Source organism: Narcine bancroftii, chromosome 6 (assembly GCF_036971445.1).
Source record: "Narcine bancroftii isolate sNarBan1 chromosome 6, sNarBan1.hap1, whole genome shotgun sequence".
Taxonomy (NCBI): domain Eukaryota; kingdom Metazoa; phylum Chordata; class Chondrichthyes; order Torpediniformes; family Narcinidae; genus Narcine; species Narcine bancroftii.
The window spans coordinates 168,803,426-168,822,005 of NC_091474.1; the positions used below are offsets into that span (position 1 = coordinate 168,803,426).

Genomic DNA, 18,580 nt, shown 5'->3' on the forward strand with positions numbered 1-18,580 from the left:
TAGCTTTTGGATTTAACCTCTACCTGGATCCTCCAGAGATGGTCAGTTTCACTGCCATTCCAATTGCAAGCTGCAAGTCAATTTGCCACAAAAATGAGGTAGAGGCAGATAGATTCAGGATTGATTTCTCCAACATTCCTCAAAAATGTCCCAAATTTCAACACATAAATATTAATTTGTCTAAAATGTCCCCACACTATTACATTCAAGATTTTTTAACACTGCACATCATTTCTGCCTTCACCAAGGCTCCTTGTTACCTTATTCCCCACCACTCTGTTCCTAAGAGCAGATTTTGCACTTTCCATAACCCATTCGCCCAGCTCCCTTGCCAGCAAAAATCTGCTTCTTTACAATCCAGTGATTCAATTTAAAAACAATCTTCACAAAAGAACAGAAACAAGTGTGGAGGCATTGGCCAATCTTTAATGAAGACTTTTCCACAATTTTTCTTTTTTTTGGAAGACAGGCAAGGCTAGTATTTATTGCCATCTTTAATTCCCCATGTAGACTGTAGTCTTTCTGGTGAAAATAATCACACAATGCTGAAAGGAAAGGAACTTCAGGATTTCACTCCAAGAAAGATAAAAGGACCAATGATCTATTTCCAAGTCAGGTTGCTTTTGAAGCTTGGAAGGGAATCTGCAGACAGTGGTGTTCCCAGTCACCTATTTTCTGGTGAATCCACAGTAAGGATGAAATTAGGTCAGAAAGGATACAGAAGAAATTTGCCAGGATAGTAGTGACTTAAAAGTTATAGGAAGAGGCTAATTCTTTAGTCCCTGGAACACAAGATGCTCAGTGGTGACCTTACAGAGGTATGCAAAATTCTGTAGACCATAGCTAAAGTAAATGCTCAATCTTTTTTGCTAGGGAAGACAATTCTACAACTAGGGGCCATAACTTTAAGGGGAGAGATTTAAGAGGTTCCTGATTGGGAACTTTTTCTACTTGGTGAGTAATCCATATCTGGAATAAGCTGCCAGAGAAAGTTATAGAAGCAGGTGTAACTGACATTCAACAGACAATTGCATGGATGTATGGATAGGAAGCGTTTAGAAAGATATGGACCAAATACAATCAAATTGGATTAGCCCAGAGTGGCAACTTGGTTGGCATTGTTGAGTTGGATAAAGGCGCTGTTCTATGTTATGACTGATGACCTGCAATTGGAGGTTGTGGGCTTGGATGGTGAGATCTGACTAGTCAAATTGAAGAACCACAAGCCTGCAGCAGGGAAGCCTAAAAACAGGGGTCATAGTGGTTGTAATACATGATGATCAATGACGTTTGTGCAATAAATTTACTCTTTCCTGTAACTCATTGCTACTAGGGGTAGTTTCAGGGAACAGCACAGATACATCCAAGCAAGAGAGATAGCAATAGAATATGCTAATGGATTTAAATGTAATTAGAGGAGGTTGTGCTGAACATGAATGCTCTGGGAATGACTAGTTATTCTCTTATTTTTGGCTGCTCTGCACAAGCCCCTCTTCAGGACTTGGGCAAAGAATGATGCCCAGGATATTCTTGAGATGATGCATTGCACTAACTTGAGCAAAAAACATAAATCACATCATGAAGGCTCAATAGATAAATTATGGCACTGAACTTTCTCAATTGTGAAATGTGTTGGTTACAAATGACTACTGCTTTATTTAATTGTGACTAAATGCAGGAAAGCACATGGAAATAAGTAAATTTGGTTTCTACTCACTAACATTTCAGTAGAGGCCAAGTGGAATCAGCCATTCGACCTACAAAGTTCTCATATCATGACACTAATTAAGTTTAATTGGATTCTTGGTTGTATAATTAATTGGAATATCTTTCTATCATTGGTTGTTCAAAACTAATCAGCCAACATGAACAATTTTTAAAAAAATAGTTAATTGTTTGCATCGTCACAGGGAAAAAAATGAATAAAACGTTAATCAAATATCCATAACCAATGATATAAAAAATACTTTTATATTTTTCTCCCCATCCCCCTCCCATCCAAAAGTAAGGAAAAGGAAACACCTACCATTTAATATACAATGATATTAGCATAGTAATTTTTAATAATTAATTATTATCTAAGAAGAGTGGATAAGATAGAAGAGGTGGATGGAAAATTATCCATAAAATTCATATGGTTTCCAAATACTATAAAAAATTTCAACTTGATTCCTTAAACTATACGTAATTTCTTCCAAAGGTATACAATTTTGCATCTCATTATACCATCTACTCAATAACACTTCTCTATCCTCTTTCCATGATATCACTAGACATTTCTTTGCAGTTGCTATTGCAATACTTAAGTTTTCTTGATATTTGTCCAATTTCAATTTTATATCCTTCTCATAAATATCTCCAAGTAAAAAATATTCTTGGTATCTTTATCTTCATAATTTGCCCTAATAATAAACTCAGTTCATTCCAAAACCTTACCACTACCAACATGAACAATCTTGAACCTTCATCTTCAAAACCAGAATAAAATTGAATATCAAACCTGGTCGGACCTGACAAGAGGACAACATCCTCACAACTGACGGCAATGTAACTATCATACAGGTATAGTAAGCAGAGTTTAAAAATGAAGAGGTGGCGATAAAGGTTATGACTAAGATGCTGCAGGTTAATCAGATGAAAATTCACCACTAAAGTTTCATTGCTGGGGAATATCAATTCAACTGTCAAATCAAGCTGTGAGAGGTCAAAAATAAATGTCACTCCAAAATGAAATTTTCAACCAATGGAGCCACACGTCAAAAATCAAACATGTTTGTGAATGACAGTTGTGATACGTCTCACTGGATGCATGGATTGCCATGGGATTAACATATACACTTAGATGAGGAAAAAAAAAGTCTATAAAATCTAACAGACTCCTGATAAAAACTCATTGGAAACATGCCCAACATTTTCTGTTTTATTTCATATTTCCGAAAGCCAAATATTATTTTCTTTAGGTGTTTTAATTACAATTGAAAAGCTGGGAAATTACTTACATTAAATTGCAATGTTAGTTAATGTAATAACAATTCTTCGGTTTTACTCTTCAAGCAGTTTTGGGCAAGTTGAAATGGTGAATGCTGCTAGCTTGTTGGATAATCATATAAATGCAGAACCAAGTGGGGATGAGGTTTTCCAAGTCATAAACCAGAGGAGCAAAGATAATTGATAGCCTTATTCAAAAAAGTCTATCATAATCACTTTTGGTGCTTAATTATCTAGAAATTCCTGTCACCTTCACAAGTTTTAATTGCACTATTTGAACTGGATTATTTCTGATCAATAGGATTTGAAAAATGTAGATTGTAATGCCTCTTTAAGTTCAAAATCTGTATTTGGATTATCCAATAATTTTATATCATTCTCATCCAGTAAAGGAAAATTTAACTTTGATAGAAATGAATCAATCTGTTCGATATCTACAATCCCTTCAGATGCATACAAGTTTCAATAAAAGGCACAAAATTCCTCATTAATCTCTTGTGGTTTATAAGTAATACCTGAATTTCCTCGAATTGCATTAATTGTTCTAGAAACTTGTTCGGTCTTCAACTACCTTATGTGCCCTTTATAAGTAATACCTGAATTTCCTCGCATTGCATTAATTGTTCTAGAAACTTGTTCGGTCTTCAACTACCTTATGTGCCCTTTATAAGTAATACCTGAATTTCCTCGCATTGCATTAATTGTTCTAGAAACTTGTTCGGTCTTCAACTACCTTATGTGCCCTTTATAAATAATACCTGAATTTCCTCGCATTGCATTAATTGTTCTAGAAACTTGTTCGGTCTTCAACTACCTTATGTGCCCTTTCCTCTAACTCATAATAATGCTGCTTTGATCTCAAAACCAAGCTCTCATAGTTATAGGTTTGTTTTGTATTGTTATGAAGTTTCAAATTAGATAACTATCTTATTCTTTTCCGTTGCATTTTTATGAAACTTTTTTTCAAAAGTTGAAATTTCTTTTTTTAACTCCAAAAGCTCTGCTTTGTATTGCTTCTTCACTTTAGCAGTATAATTAATAATTTGACCTCACAAATGTGCTTTCAAAGCATCCCACAACATAAATTTATTGTGTACTGACCCCTCATTCGTCTTGAAGAAAAATTTAATCTGATTTTTCAAATATAGGATAAATTCAGGTCTTTTTAACAACATTTCATTAAACCTCCAATGGTAGGATCCATTTATCGATTTTGAACTTGAGGCATTATAATCTATGTTGAATGGAAAATCACCTGGGGAGGATGGGTTTAAGACAGTTTCCAGTGCATATGGATGTACTTAAACAGGCTACAGATACAGGATAATTCCCAGAGTCATTTTCAAGAGCATTGATAACAGTTATACCAAAAAAAAAGGCAGTGACCTATTAAAGGTTGCATCATATAGACTTATATCTTTACTGAATGTGGATTATAAAATTGTAGCAAAAGTCTTAGCAAATAGATTGGCTAATATTCTACCAAAATTAGTACATATAGATCAGGCAGGATTTATTAAGAATAAATATTTGGCAGATAATATTGCTAAATTGATTACAATAATCAGTGTGTCAAGACAACAACCCAACCAGCCAATGGTACTTGCACTTGACGCCGAAAAGGCCTTTGATCATGTTGAGTGGAAATTTTTATTTAAAGTGCTGGAGAGATTTAAATTTGGTCCACTCTTTATTGGTTGAGTTAAGGCATTATATACTCATCCTTCTGCACGGGAGGTAATGAATGGTCAGGTTTCGCAATTTGTTTAGATCAACTAGACAGGGCTGCCCATTGTCACCAGTCTTATTTGCGTTGGTTACAGAACCTTTAGCTCAGGCAATTAGACAAAATGCAAATATTAAGGGAATTATGAAAGGGCTACAGGAGTATAAAATTAATTTCTTTGCTGATGATGTGTTGATATATTTGTCTCAACCAAAAAATTCTTTAGAGCCTTTACAGGATTTATTAAAATTTTATGGATCGATGTTAGATTATAAGGTGAACTGGGATAAGAGTGAGATATTACTGATATCTGATGGGGATTATTCGGATTGCATGCAACTTACTAAATTTAAGTGGTCAGATAAGATTAAGTATTTGGGTATAATTGTGGATAAGGAATATCAAAATTTCTGTGGTTTAAATTATTTGCCATTGTTAAATAAGATTAAGTCTGATTTAAATAGATGGAAAGATTTACCATTAACATTGATTGGTCAGGTAAATTGTATTAAAATGAATGTATATCCTCGTATTCAGTATTTGTTTCAATCAATTCCTAGTCACTTACCAGGGAAATATTTTAAGGAATTTTTAAAAAATTTAAAAATCTTTTTTTGTGAAAAGGTAAATTATCTTGCATATCGATGGAGAAATTGACATGGAAGTAGGATTTGGGAGACCTTCAAATACCACATTTTTCAAAATTATTATCTGCCAGCACAGTTGAAATTCATTAATAGATTGTTTGATATTGATCAACCACCAATGTGGACATGTGGAAATGGATCAGATACAAGAAAGATCAATACATCATTTTATATATAAATGGAATTCTTTGTTTTGACAAACGTACAAGTTACCTGTATTGAATAATTTGTTGAAAGTATGGAATAAGTGGAATCCATCTATAGGTTTGAAAGTATGCTCAGTTAAAACCCCGTTATATCAGAATCAACTAATTTCTTTTTCTGTGCATAACCCTTATTTGAAAGATTGGAATTCTAAGGGTTTGGTATTAGTAGAAGACTGTTTTGAAGCAGGTTCATTTCTTTCGTTTGATAGACTTAGAGAGACGTTTGGTATATCACAGAATACCTTGGTTGCTTATTATCAAGAACGTGATTTTTTAGTGAAGTGTTATGGTAGAGAAATAATATTGCCAAGTCAATCGAAGTTTGAGATGTTACTTATGGATAAGGGAAAGAAAGGGTTTGTTTCAGAAATGTACTTGTTGTTGCAGGCAAAAATGAAGAAGACAGGTGTATTGAGAATAAGAGATAAATGGGAACAGGAATTATCTACTTTCATTTCTGAGGAAGAATGGTCAGATTTAGGTTTGGAGAGTGTGACAAAATTAGTTAAGGTATGTTATAGTTTAGTTCAGTATTAATTTTTTACATCAGTTATATTTAACCCCTGAAAAATTAGAGATATGGTTTTAGTGATTCAGATATGTGTTTTCGATGTGGTGATCAGATAGGTACTTTTGTTCATTCTATGTGGGATTGTGTGAAAGTTAAACCCTTTTGGGAAAAGATAATTAATTTTTTGTGAGATTTATTTCAAATAGAATTGTATGTGGATCCATGGTTGTGTTTATTAGGTTATTTTTCTTTGGCTTGGCTTCACGGACGAAGACTTATGGAGGAGTATGTCCACTTCTGCTGCAGGCTCGTTGGTGACTGACAAGTCCAATGCGGGACAGGCAGGCACGGTTGCAAGAGAAAATTGGTCGGTTGGGGTTGGGTGTTGGGTTTTTTCTCCTTTGTCTTTTGTCAGTGAGGTGGGCTCTGCGGTCTTCTTCAAAGGAGGTTGCTGCCCGCCGAACTGTGATGTGCCAAGATGCACGGTTGGAGGCGATATCAGCCCACTGGCGGTGGTCAATGTGGCAGGCACCAAGAGATTTCTTTAAGCAGTCCTTATACCTCTTCTTTGGTGCACCTCTGTCTCGGTGGCCAGTGGAGAGCTCGCCATATAACATGATCTTGGGAAGGCGATGGTCCTCCATTCTGGAGACGTGACCCACCCAGCGCAGTTGGGTCTTCAGCAGCATGGATTCGATGCTTGCGGACTCTGCCAGCTCGAGTACTTTGATGTTGGTGATGAAGTCATTCCAATTAATGTTGAGGATGGAGCGGAGACAGCACTGATGGAAGCGTTCTAAGAGCCGTAGGTGATGCCGGTAGAGGACCCATGATTCGGAGCCAAACAGGAGCGTGGGTATAACAACGGCTCTGTACACGCTGATATTTGTGTGTTTCTTCAGGTGGTTGTTTTTCCAGACTCTTTTGTGTAGTCTTCCAAAGGTGCTATTAGCCTTGGCGAGCCTTGTTGTCTTCAATTATTAGGTTATATGAATCCATTAATTGCGAGTTTAGATAAATCTAGAATTGCATTTATTCGATTGAGTTTGGCAGTAGCTAGGAAATGTATAGCAGTAACTTGGAAAAATGATGTGGAGTTAAATATACAAAGATGGCATAATGAAATGCAATCAAGTTTACATTTAGAGAAAATTACATATAATTTACGAAATAATTTCTTTTTTTTGAGAAAATGTGGACTGGTATTTGGAATGTATGAATTTAAATGTTTGGTAATTTTGTTTTCTTATTCTAGTTTTGTGTGGGGAATTGGTATATTGTAATTCAACCCACTATGATTTTGTATTTTATATAAATAGTTTTGTATGTAATTTAAGCTCCGGGGGGTGGGGGGAGGGTAGTTAGGGGTGGGATGAGGTGGGTGGGGGATTATAGGGGGCATCTTAATTTTGTTTTCTTGTATTCTATATTTGCATTTTGCAAAATTTCAAATAATCTTTTCAAAACAAAAGGATTTGAAAAATGTATTCAACATGAACAATTCAAATTTAGTAATGAATTAAATAACAATTTTTTTCCTTTGCAAATCTTCCTTATTTACAAACAGTTAAAACTCATTTTGATTAGATTAAACCAATGTAATTATCTGTCTTCCGTACTATTGGCTCTCACAGAATCTGCTGATGTCCCAGTTCATACACATTGTATATTGTAAGTGCAAGCTCATAATGGCAGTGAGGGCAACAGGCACCTGAGACCTTGATAGATGATGGGACCAATAATCTATTGCCATTTTCCTGCCACATATATCTCTGAATCCCTCCAAACTAAAAGAACTGTACTGGGAAACATCTATATCTAAAGTGTTCCTAGAAAAGAACATGGGCTCAAGTCATAATGGCTGCAGTGAGACAGTAAAAAGACAATTATTAACAAAGACAACATGTCCATCATCTGATGTGCTGGTTGTAAATGCCCATTTACAAAACATGAATGGGTCTATGACACACATACAGTGTGTAAATTGGAGGCAATGTTGTCTGCCATTACAGTAGAGGGAACAATGAAGGAAGATATGAACAAATGGATTGTAAATGCTCAAAGATTATAGAAATTGCTATCAAATGATAAGCTAGTAGAAAGTCCAAAGGCTACTTAGATCAGAGGAAGCATGAATATATATTTTGTCATATGGGCATGGATAATTAATCAACCTTCTGCAATAAATACTACTAATTGCTCTACATTTGATATCAATCTAAGTGCAAATAAACTATTTTGTTAAATTAGTATCGAATAGACAGAATGTTTGAAGAATTGGACATTTAAAAATTTAGCATGACAGAAACAGATCAAAGCTTTCAAAAAGAATTGAATTTGTACATAGTATAAAGGTTTTGCAGGGCTCTGGAATAACAAAAATAGTGAATGGGACTGAACAAATTGTTTGACAGGGAGCCAGTATAGACCCTTAGCTAATGAGCCTCTGTCTGGAATAGAACCTCAGAAATAGTAACTTGTACTGATCTGTGGGTTTGTGTGGCCAGCCTTTTGCCTTCTACATAAAATGCATGGTATTTAAAATAATGAGAAGCTGCTAAATATAAGAACTCTAAGTTGGACTGTTCGGTTTCAGAGCCTCCCATCCCCTTAGTTCTGGGTAGAAGAAAATTATGGCTTTTGGTAGAAGAAAATAGGGAGCCTATCAGTGAGGAACCTTTTGTTACAGCAGAAAATCTGAATTCAGTTTCAATTTTAACCTTTACCACAAAGACACCTGCATTTCAAGAAGGCACCTCATCACCAACTGCTCAAGAGCTGTTCGACCTTAAATGAAGTAGGAAGTTTGGAACATCTTGATATTACATCATACAACAATGCACAACATATTTAAGGGGAACATTTGATGAAACTTCATTCAGAGGATGATGTAAGAGTGTGAAAAGCTGTCAGCTGAGGTAGTGGATTCAATTTTGACATTCAAGATGGGATAGGCACATGGATGGTAGGGGTACGGAGGGCTATAGTCCGGGTGTACATCAATGGAATGAGGTGCAATAATAAACAGTTTAACATAGACTAGATGAGCCGCAGGACCTGGTTCTATGGTTCTCACATAAAACATGCATCACTTCTTTATAAAAATACAATGGAGACACAAGAGTCTGCTGTGTAATCTGGAGGAAAGCACAAACTGCTGGAGGATTCCAGGCAGACGGGTAGTACCTGTGGAGGGAGAGTCAAGACCCTGCAATGTTCCAATCCGAAACATCGACCATTCCTCTGCCTCCACAAATACTACCTGACCCACTGAATTCTTCCACTGGCCTGTTTTTTCTTGTTATAAAACTACCACTACCATCAGCTCTGTGCTAGTTTAACAAGAAAACAGGACAACACAATGGGTAAAGACAGTTTAAACAAAATTGATGCTGTCAAATTTATACGTGGATATTTGCTGGGTAAAGCAAATTACACAACTGAAAAGAATATTGTTCTCTTTTGCCTTACGAACATTCTTTCCCAACTTGTCCATTGTGCATTGACATTTCAAGTGAAAAATTGTTTTTGGAGAAGCTCCAGTTGCAAACTGAAGGGATTTCTTTCTTTTCTACCCCTTATCATTGAAAGATTCCTGCAAGCGAATAGTTTTGCAAACAGGTTGTGGCCTCATTCAACTATTCAGAATTTCATGACATAAGCTGATCCTTACACAAAGCACTACTTCAGACTCCAAAGGCACAACAGGGTGATTGAAAAATATTCTAAACAAAAGTACCACGCGGCATTTAGACAGTTTCTCACCAGCCAAGAAATTTCCACATCTTTGAAGTGTTTGCAGGTACAATACTTTTAACAATAGTTCAGATGAAATCGAACACCACAGGTCAAGTTGCACAAATCATTTAACCAATAAAGATTGGAGGTTAAAAAAAAAAAATCGAAACAATTAGCATCTTTGACTTTGAATTACACGGGTGCAAAAAAAAAGGATGACTTATCACTCCACCAATCATGTTTACAATCTTATAAACTTGATTGCCCACCCGCAAATGGGCATTTCCAACAATTTTTCTTCCTGTATTACTTTCCTCAAGTTAAACCTCTGACAAGGCTTTTCACTACTTGCTCAAGCTGCGAAGCTGTCCAAGATACCTACCACTGCTAAAGGTGTGAAATAAACTCATTTTGTTCCTAAACTAACAAATTGCTTTACTCTAAGGTCTTTGTTGTTCTTTTGGCAGACCATTGGAGAAGTTCATCAATTTTAATTTTGTTTCTACATTAGCATTATTCTGATTTTGATTTATAAATGTTGGTGGCATGTACAAGAATAGGTAAGGGGGAGCAAGAGTCAAGTTTATTGTCATCAGATTGTACAAGTACAACCCGATGAAACAGTGTTCTCCAGTCCTCAGTGCCAAACATGCACACAACCAGATATAGCGCGCATACAGACAAATAATACATATGCAGGAGAAGAATGTAATGTATAAAAATAAATATTGCTTTGTGCAAATGAGAGTCTCAGATGGTTGGTTTGAGCTGTTCCTGTGGTCATTCAACATTCTCACTGCCTGTGGAAAGAAGCTGTTCCTCAGCCTGGTGGTGCTGGCTCTGATCCTCCTGTATCTATTCTCTGACGGGAGCAGCTGAAAGATGCTGTGTGCACAGTGGAAGGGGACCTCAATGATTTTGCGTGCCCGCATCAAACAACAATCCCAGTAGATCACATGGATGGGGGGGGAGGGGGGGCGGGGAAAGAGAGAGACTCCAATGATCCTCTCTGCCATTCTTAAGGTCCTGTGATGGACTTCCAATCCATTTCTCTGCAGCAACCGTACAACAATGTAATGCAGCTGGCCAGGATGCTCTTGATAGAGCTCCTATGGAAGGTTGAGATAATGGTGGCTGGTAGCCTTGCCTGCTTCAGTCTTCTCAGGAAGTGCAGTTGCACCTTCCTGACAAGTGAGATGTTGAGTGCCCACATTAGGCTACTAGTTAAGTGAATTCCAAGGAACTTGGTGCTTTCCACTCTCTCTTCTACAGAGTTGTTAGTGTAGCGGAGGGTGGTCATTCCTGGTACAAAAACACAGAAAGGAGAATCTACAAATGGAAAGCCTATACAAGAAAAATTTACAATTTCAATCAAAACATACAGATAAAGTAAAATTAATGATGATTAGTATATGACTGCAATTTAATGTACAAGCAAATACAAAAACAAACTGCCATAACACTGAAAGAAATGCTTTGTAATACCTGCCACAAAGCAAGCTTTCACAACTCTAATGAGTTTGAATAAAGGTGAACTGCCAAAGATGGATCTACCAGGCAAAGCTCTGAATCTGTACTTTGACCCAAGTTGTAAATCAGGGGATTTTTAGCACTGGTTTAAATGGTGGATCTTCATACTGTTTATTTGCTGTGAAAGGCTTGATGAGGATTTTTAAACACAATAGAAGAACTCCTGGCTCTGGTTTCTCAATACCTTCAGCATATTTCAGTAATCTTCAAATTGTAAACCTTTTGAGGACTGCTTTTGTGCTGAGTAGAACCTTTCGCTGAATCTATCAGGAAGTACGAGGACATAAGAGGAGTGATGTTGCCAGGCAGTGGTGGCACCCAGGTCAAAGCTTACACACTAGGAGGAATCTAAAGAATCCTTGTTTTATAGAAAGGTTCTTTGGGTCAATGGCTGGAGATACACCTATCCATCACCTAGCTCTACATCCTCACACTGACTGCATTTCTACACTTTGATGTTTCCCCTGTGCTGTAATGTGCCCTGTGATACCATATTTGACATTGAAGGGCTTTCGAATGGAGAGGGCTCAGGCTATCTAATATTAGATTCCTCATTATGTTGTAGCAAGAAGTGTGGACAAACATAAGACAGCTATATCTGGCACAGGATCCAGGACCAAACAGCACGACTGCTACCAAAAGTCCAAGATCTGTGAAAGGAAACCAAGGAGCCCAATGGAGAAAGGTGGTCTATAAAATTATCCTTACATATTGGGGTTTAAGCAAATTAGAGCTCAGAAACAGATTCTGTACAAAACATTATTACAAATGGCAAGCATTGGTCAGGCGTGAAACATGACCAGAAAATATGACAATAGATTTAATACATGAAATGGACCCAAGATGCATGTTACAGTACAAATCCCAATACTATAGATTAGGTAAAAAGAGTTTTTTGTTCATATAACCTCTCACATTTTAGCCACATAATACATCTATTCATGTTGAACCAATATAGTGATAAAAATGCCTTGGCTCTTTTCAACATCACATAACTCAGACATTGTTTATTGTACATGTCGAGCAATGAATATGAGAAAATACTTAATTCACAAAGCCCAATTTATATCAGGAAGACAAAGAAAAACAAGTATTACATTTCCAGCTTTTGCTGCATTTTCTAATATGCTCATAAGAGAGAACTTGTAGGCCATGTGATTTGTATGAAGCAAAAACTCCTTCATCAATGGATGGTCTTACGAGCCCAGAGGACCCCAAAACCCAGCAGCAATAGATATTCACCAAAGGTTGCTTTTAATTATCTTTAAACAGGAAAACAGTATTACACTTTAACATCACTATTAAGTTAACAAACCCAACTTAACCCTCTTCTAATTCTAAGCGCTTGTGTATTCAAGTTTAGAAAAGTTCTTTGATTCGCAGTCCAATCTCACTTCCCATTCCTCCAAGTTTACTGGTTGCAGGCGATTCTTATACTGTGCGCAGAATTTAACATTTATGAAGTTCACCAGGCTTTGATGCTAGAAAGGTAAATGGTTACCGCTCAGAAAGGTTCCTGTCGGTTTTCTGAGCGAGATCTGTTGCTCGCTGGACACCCACAACTGATTCCTTGTAACCAGCCACTTCAGTGTCTTGCCGAAGAAACTTGCCCCCAGATGATAACCTCTTTCTTTCAGATCACCACAGAGTTCCTTGATGTTTCTCTTATTTCAAGTGAAACATTAGACAGCCAGTCCTCTCCTCTTGCATGAACCACAAGAGCTTTGACCAGGCTGAACTAAGCACTTACAACCCGTCTTCCAAATGCGGTCTTCCACAATCTTGCCAGCTTGCAATATTTCAGTCACAGCTGCTGACTGTAAAACTGCAAAACTGAATTTTCTCTCTCTCTCTAAGTGAAAGCCTTTTTAAGCTCTGTTTGCAAAACCACATGACCCTCTTAGAACAGAAAGTTCTACTCCAGACAGCCTGCGGCTCTGACGAGATCTTTCATCTGTTGTCTTTTTGTAAACAACAATCCATTAGTGAAATCTCTTGGGCACTCTCCAAAGCTTTTGCAAAGGCTCTTGGTGCTAGCCTGTCTAGCATGAGCAGAGCTCCAGTGTTTTAAATAAGATCTGTTTTAAAGTGTTTGTATGTGACCTACACTGAAAATCCTGCCCCAATTTATCTCCCAAAAACATATCTATATACAATACAAACACAATATAATCTGTCACAATGGCAATTAACAAACATGACTGTGGTGTGATTTATATAATTCATATGCCTGAGAACAGCTTGAGATTCATGCAGTAACCACATGAAATTCAGCTTTATGCCATCTACATGAAGTAACAATCAGAATAAAGCATATTCAGTTTAAAATAATCTAATATCCAACAGCAGTGGCCAGGTTTGGTAACAGCCAGCAACTGCTGTAGCTATGACAACTGTTAGTTAACATCATGTCTAAGCAGACTGATTTAACTTACAAAATTTCTGATCTTGCAGTTTTTTTTTAAATTTCCATTACATGGATCATTTAAACTTATTGCTCCCTATATTTTGTCATATTCTGCCTTTTCCGTGGATTGTCACCTTGTTGTGGTGGAGAAGCTTGTGTGTTCCTCAGATCCCAAAAATGATGCCCTCTGGAGCTATGCTCCTGGTTGGGTCACCCATGGCGGTAAGGTCCCTGGCAAAGAACAATCCAACCAAGTCCTCACGGTGGAACAGGCAAAGTTTACTCTGAACTCAATGGCTGTGAAGGTGGACGAAGGCTGCAACAAATCCATCAGCTCCAATTGTGGTTTCCATGGCATTGAAATTAGTTGGTCGATTTGTGAAGTATCATGTGCTTCTTGGAGGGCAGCATCAAAAACACGTTAAAAAAATACATACGCAGGCATCTTTGCTCTGTCGGAACGAAGGCCATCATCCTTGACCTTGAGGGATAGCCACAATAACGACTAGTTCTGAATCTATACATTGTGGTTATCAAATTATTCAGTATCCTCTAGTTACAAAGAGAACTATTTATTATTTTGCTCATATATTATTGCTTGCTGCTGTGAATGTTCTAAAAGAGCAGTTTCAAATCACCGTGTCAATAGATTTAAAAAAAAAGACTTGCATTTATGATGTCTTTTACATAGTTGGGATATATCAAAGCAGGTTGTACCTAACAAAATATTTGAACTGCCATCTCTCTGGTAAAATGAGAAAGAATGGCAAAAATTTATGCAGGACCAAGACCTATCAGAGATTGTTTTTGTTTAAATGAAGTAATATTGGTTATGAAATAAATATTATCCAGCACACCAAGAGCACTGCTGTGTTTATCTGTGAAATACTGCCTTTGGATCTTTTACCTCTTCCATTAAGGCTCCATTTGCCCTAACACTCATCTTAAAGCTATTAATTCTGTCAGAGCAGTATTCAATCAGCCAGGAATGTATGTTTAATTTCTGAACGTTCACTCTTCTGACTGTCATGAGCTTTATCACCGAGAACACAAGCCTAGAGCCTAGGCCCTTAAACCGTGGTCACGCTAATCAGTTTGAGAGACTATTGGTAAATAAAGTTCTAAATGTGAAATAAACAGAGTGAGTTTTCCAAATTTGTTTAAACTAATTTTATGCTGCATTTTTTCATAACAAAACAAACTGCCATGCTTAAATAAAACTAGCAACAATTACTTTTTCTTGAAATTCTGTGTAAACATTGAACAGTAAATGATTAACTGCTTTAACAAGTAAAGAGAGTGCACATTTACCACAGAGGTACAAAAGGATATACACATGACAGTGATCCTTCCTGGATTTAGAATCGACTTCTAAAGGATGGCTAATTTGCAATCAGGAAAAACATCCAGTATATTTTTTCTTATTCAACCCAGACTATTGAAATCAATCCTAACTGCTGTCCTTTTGAAAAAGCATTGATGAAGACTTTGAACCTGAAGGCTGGAAACCTTCAGAAATAGAAACAAGGATTCTTTTTAATAGGCATCACTGGTCAGCATGCACCGAAAATATCTCAGAATGCTAGCATGCACAAATTCTACTGAATAAATTGTAAAAATTTGTACAAAAGTAACAAAATGCAGAGATTTACAAGGATGTTGCCTGGATTGGAGAGGAGGCCTTATGAAGATAGGTTGAGCGAACTTGGTCTTTTCTGCTTGGAGTGACAGAGGATGAGGTATGACCTGTTAGAGGTGCACAAGATGATGAGAGACACTGATCATACAGACGGCCAGAGACTTTATTTCCCAGGGCTGCGCTAGCTTACACGATGGGCTTTTAACGTGCTTGGAAGTAAGTACAGGGTGGGAGGGATTTAAGAGACAAGCTTTTCACACAGAGTAGTGGGTGCATAAAATCCACTGCTGGCAACGGTGGTGGTGGTAGGTATCATAGAATCTTTTAAAAGACTATTAGATAGGTACATGGAATTGACAAAAATGAAGAGTTATACAGTAGGGAAATTCTAGCCAAATGTGTGCTATAGATTTCTATGTCATTGCTCTGAAGGAATACTTTAATTGAAGAAAATTCTATCACTTAAAAATCTACAATTATAGAACACAACATGCCACACTGAACTATTCCTTAACATTTGCAAAGAAAACATTAAGTAGACAGCTGCAATATACTGACCAGACTTTATGATTTATGTATAAACAATTCCCTACTTCTGGACCCAGAGTAGTCCCCCATTCTTCTGAATGATTGATTGTAATCGCAGTCGCTAGGAACTAAAACACTCTTTACACTTTAAAGGTATAATCCTGAAACCATTAACATGGAGGTCTACTGGGAGAAAATGACAGCTGTGGCCACACATTCCTTTTGTGAAAGCTGTGCATTTCAATGATTAAATGAGTCATTTAGTCTAAAATAACACCAAAAAACCCTGGTTAAAGCCAGCTACGATAAAAATTGCTTGTCCTAAAAAATCTCTACACAGTCAAAATAATTTTCTAATTGAATTCATAGAGATTTGTTGATAGTGGTATTTTCCCCCAATACATTAAATTAAATGTTGCAGATCAGAGAACAAAGTACATGATTTAGAAAGATTAGAAATTGAGAAGAATTTTAAAAAATTAAGATCCATTTAAATTCTGAAAGTATTCACCTAGGTAGGACCCATTGAACTTCAATACAGAATCGATAAAAAGTAACTCAACCATGTCCATGCGGAGATTTAACAGTCCTTTTTGTTTCATTTTAAATGCATTTTGGTTGTAATTCCCAAAGGGGAGTAAGGTATTGAATTCTGAATCATATAAAAGTTGGAGAGATTCTATCTTCACTGACAATCATAACTCTCGACCCAAAAGTGACAGTGAAGTCGATAAAATTGAAAATCTTGGGTACTTGTTTAAAATGGTGTCTAACCAAAAGAAAAACACTCCAAAACATCTAATGTGCTTGCATTTCTTAAAAATGCAAATCTGAAAAAGCAAAATTTGCCATAGAATGTCACTTCTCTTCATCGAGTGTTGGTTTTTGATTCTCCCGGCTTCATATTTATTCACATGAAAACTGTTTATCTCTCTCTCTCTCTCTCTCTCTACCCCAAGAGTGAAACATGACCATAGTTTTGGATGAAGTAACATAATCAGGAAGTAGCCATTCATGCCCATGAAGTGAAATAGCTCAGCCAAGCAGAAATATCTTCAAATGCAACTCCGCAGGAAAATTCCAGTCCCCTTCAATTGACAATCAGACAGTAACATTCAGGAAAACAGATCAGCCACCAGCATTCAATTACACTTAGCAAAAGTATCCTCATTCAACACATCGGCGTGTAAACAACTTGGTGAAAATCTTAGGCTGCAAAAAGAAACAAAGAAAACAATAGTTAACCCTAACAGAACAGCTCCTCTTGCTCAGTTTGTCTTCACTGATGCTCAACTTCTCGTGGAAAATAAGACGAGCACACGGACCCTGAGATTCCTGCACGACTTTAACGGTGCGGCACGAAGGCCCACAGAATTGTTTAAATAGCACCACCTTCAACGTGATATTGTTTCGTGCCCCGCAGCCCACCGACTGGGGGGGGGGGGGGGGTCGGAGACGCAGCCCGGCTGCAGAAGCAGAGCCGCTGAAACTTACTGTGGTGCCTGGACAAGCCCCAGCTGTGTCTGCTGATGGTGGGGCTCCGGATCAGCGCTCTCCCGGCCGATTTCAACGCATCCATAGTTGGCGAGTGCAAAGTAGTTTGGGGTAAGGAGGGTGTGGAGCAGCGTGCCTCGGCCCGGCGTCCCTGAGTGGATGAGTGACAGGCGGCAGCCGCCGTTCACGGCCGAGCGAGGGCAGCAGTGCAGGGGCGCGGTCGCCGTCGCTCGAAATCTGTCCGTGCAGCTTCCACTTCGTCCGACCCCACTCGGTCCGGCCCCAGCCCGGCTCGGTCCCACCCACTGATCCAGCCCCAGCCCGGCTCGGTCCCACCCACTGATCCAGCCCCAGCCCGACTCGGCCCGACCCCAATGATCCAGCCCCAGCCCGACTCGGTCCCACCCCACTGATCCAGCCCCAGCCCGGCTCGGTCCCACCCACTGATCCAGCCCCAGCCGGGCTCGGTGCGACCCACTGATCCAGCCCCCAGCCGGGCTCGGTGCGACCCCACTGATCCAGCCCCAGCCGGGCTCGGTGCGACCCCACTGATCCAGCCCCAGCCGGGCTCGGTGCGACCCCACTGATCCAGCCCCAGCCGGGCTCGGTGCGACCCCACTGATCCAGCCCCAGCCGGGCTCGGTGCGACCCCACTGATCCAGCCCCAGCCGGGCTCGGTGCGACCCCACTGATCCAGCCCCAGCCGGGCTCGGTGCGACCCCACTGATCCAGCCCCAGCCGGGCTCGGTGCGACCCCACTGATCCAGCCCCAGCCGGGCTCGGTGCGACCCCACTGATCCAGCCCCAGCCGGGCTCGGTGCGACCCCACTGATCCAGCCCCAGCCGGGCTCGGTGCGACCCCACTGATCCAGCCCCAGCCGGGCTCGGTGCGACCCCACTGATCCAGCCCCAGCCGGGCTCGGTGCGACCCCACTGATCCAGCCCCAGCCGGGCTCGGTGCGACCCCACTGATCCAGCCCCAGCCGGGCTCGGTGCGACCCCACTGATCCAGCCCCAGCCGGGCTCGGTGCGACCCCACTGATCCAGCCCCAGCCGGGCTCGGTGCGACCCCACTGATCCAGCCCCAGCCGGGCTCGGTGCGACCCCACTGATCCAGCCCCAGCCGGGCTCGGTGCGACCCCACTGATCCAGCCCCAGCCGGGCTC

General features: G+C 39.3%; 1 protein-coding gene across 8 annotated transcripts in view; it reads right to left on the bottom strand.

Annotated features, from left to right (window-relative positions):
* Nucleotides 1-17,738, bottom strand: part of LOC138736720 (low density lipoprotein receptor adapter protein 1-B-like) — a 90,212-nt gene extending 72,474 nt beyond the window's left edge. For 2 of the 8 annotated variants that reach the window (XR_011340530.1, XM_069886685.1), the window contains exon 1: nt 17,415-17,737. Coding sequence is in view for 5 of the 8 variants with exons in the window: in XM_069886685.1 (XP_069742786.1) it covers nt 17,415-17,499 (85 nt within the window). In the remaining 3 variants the exon portion in view is untranslated. Of the gene's footprint in view, nt 1-17,414 lie in introns of all 8 variants that reach the window. The other 6 variants (XR_011340529.1, XM_069886689.1, XM_069886684.1 and 3 more) reach the window with 5 other exon arrangements.
* Nucleotides 17,739-18,580: the final 842 nt, after the last annotated feature.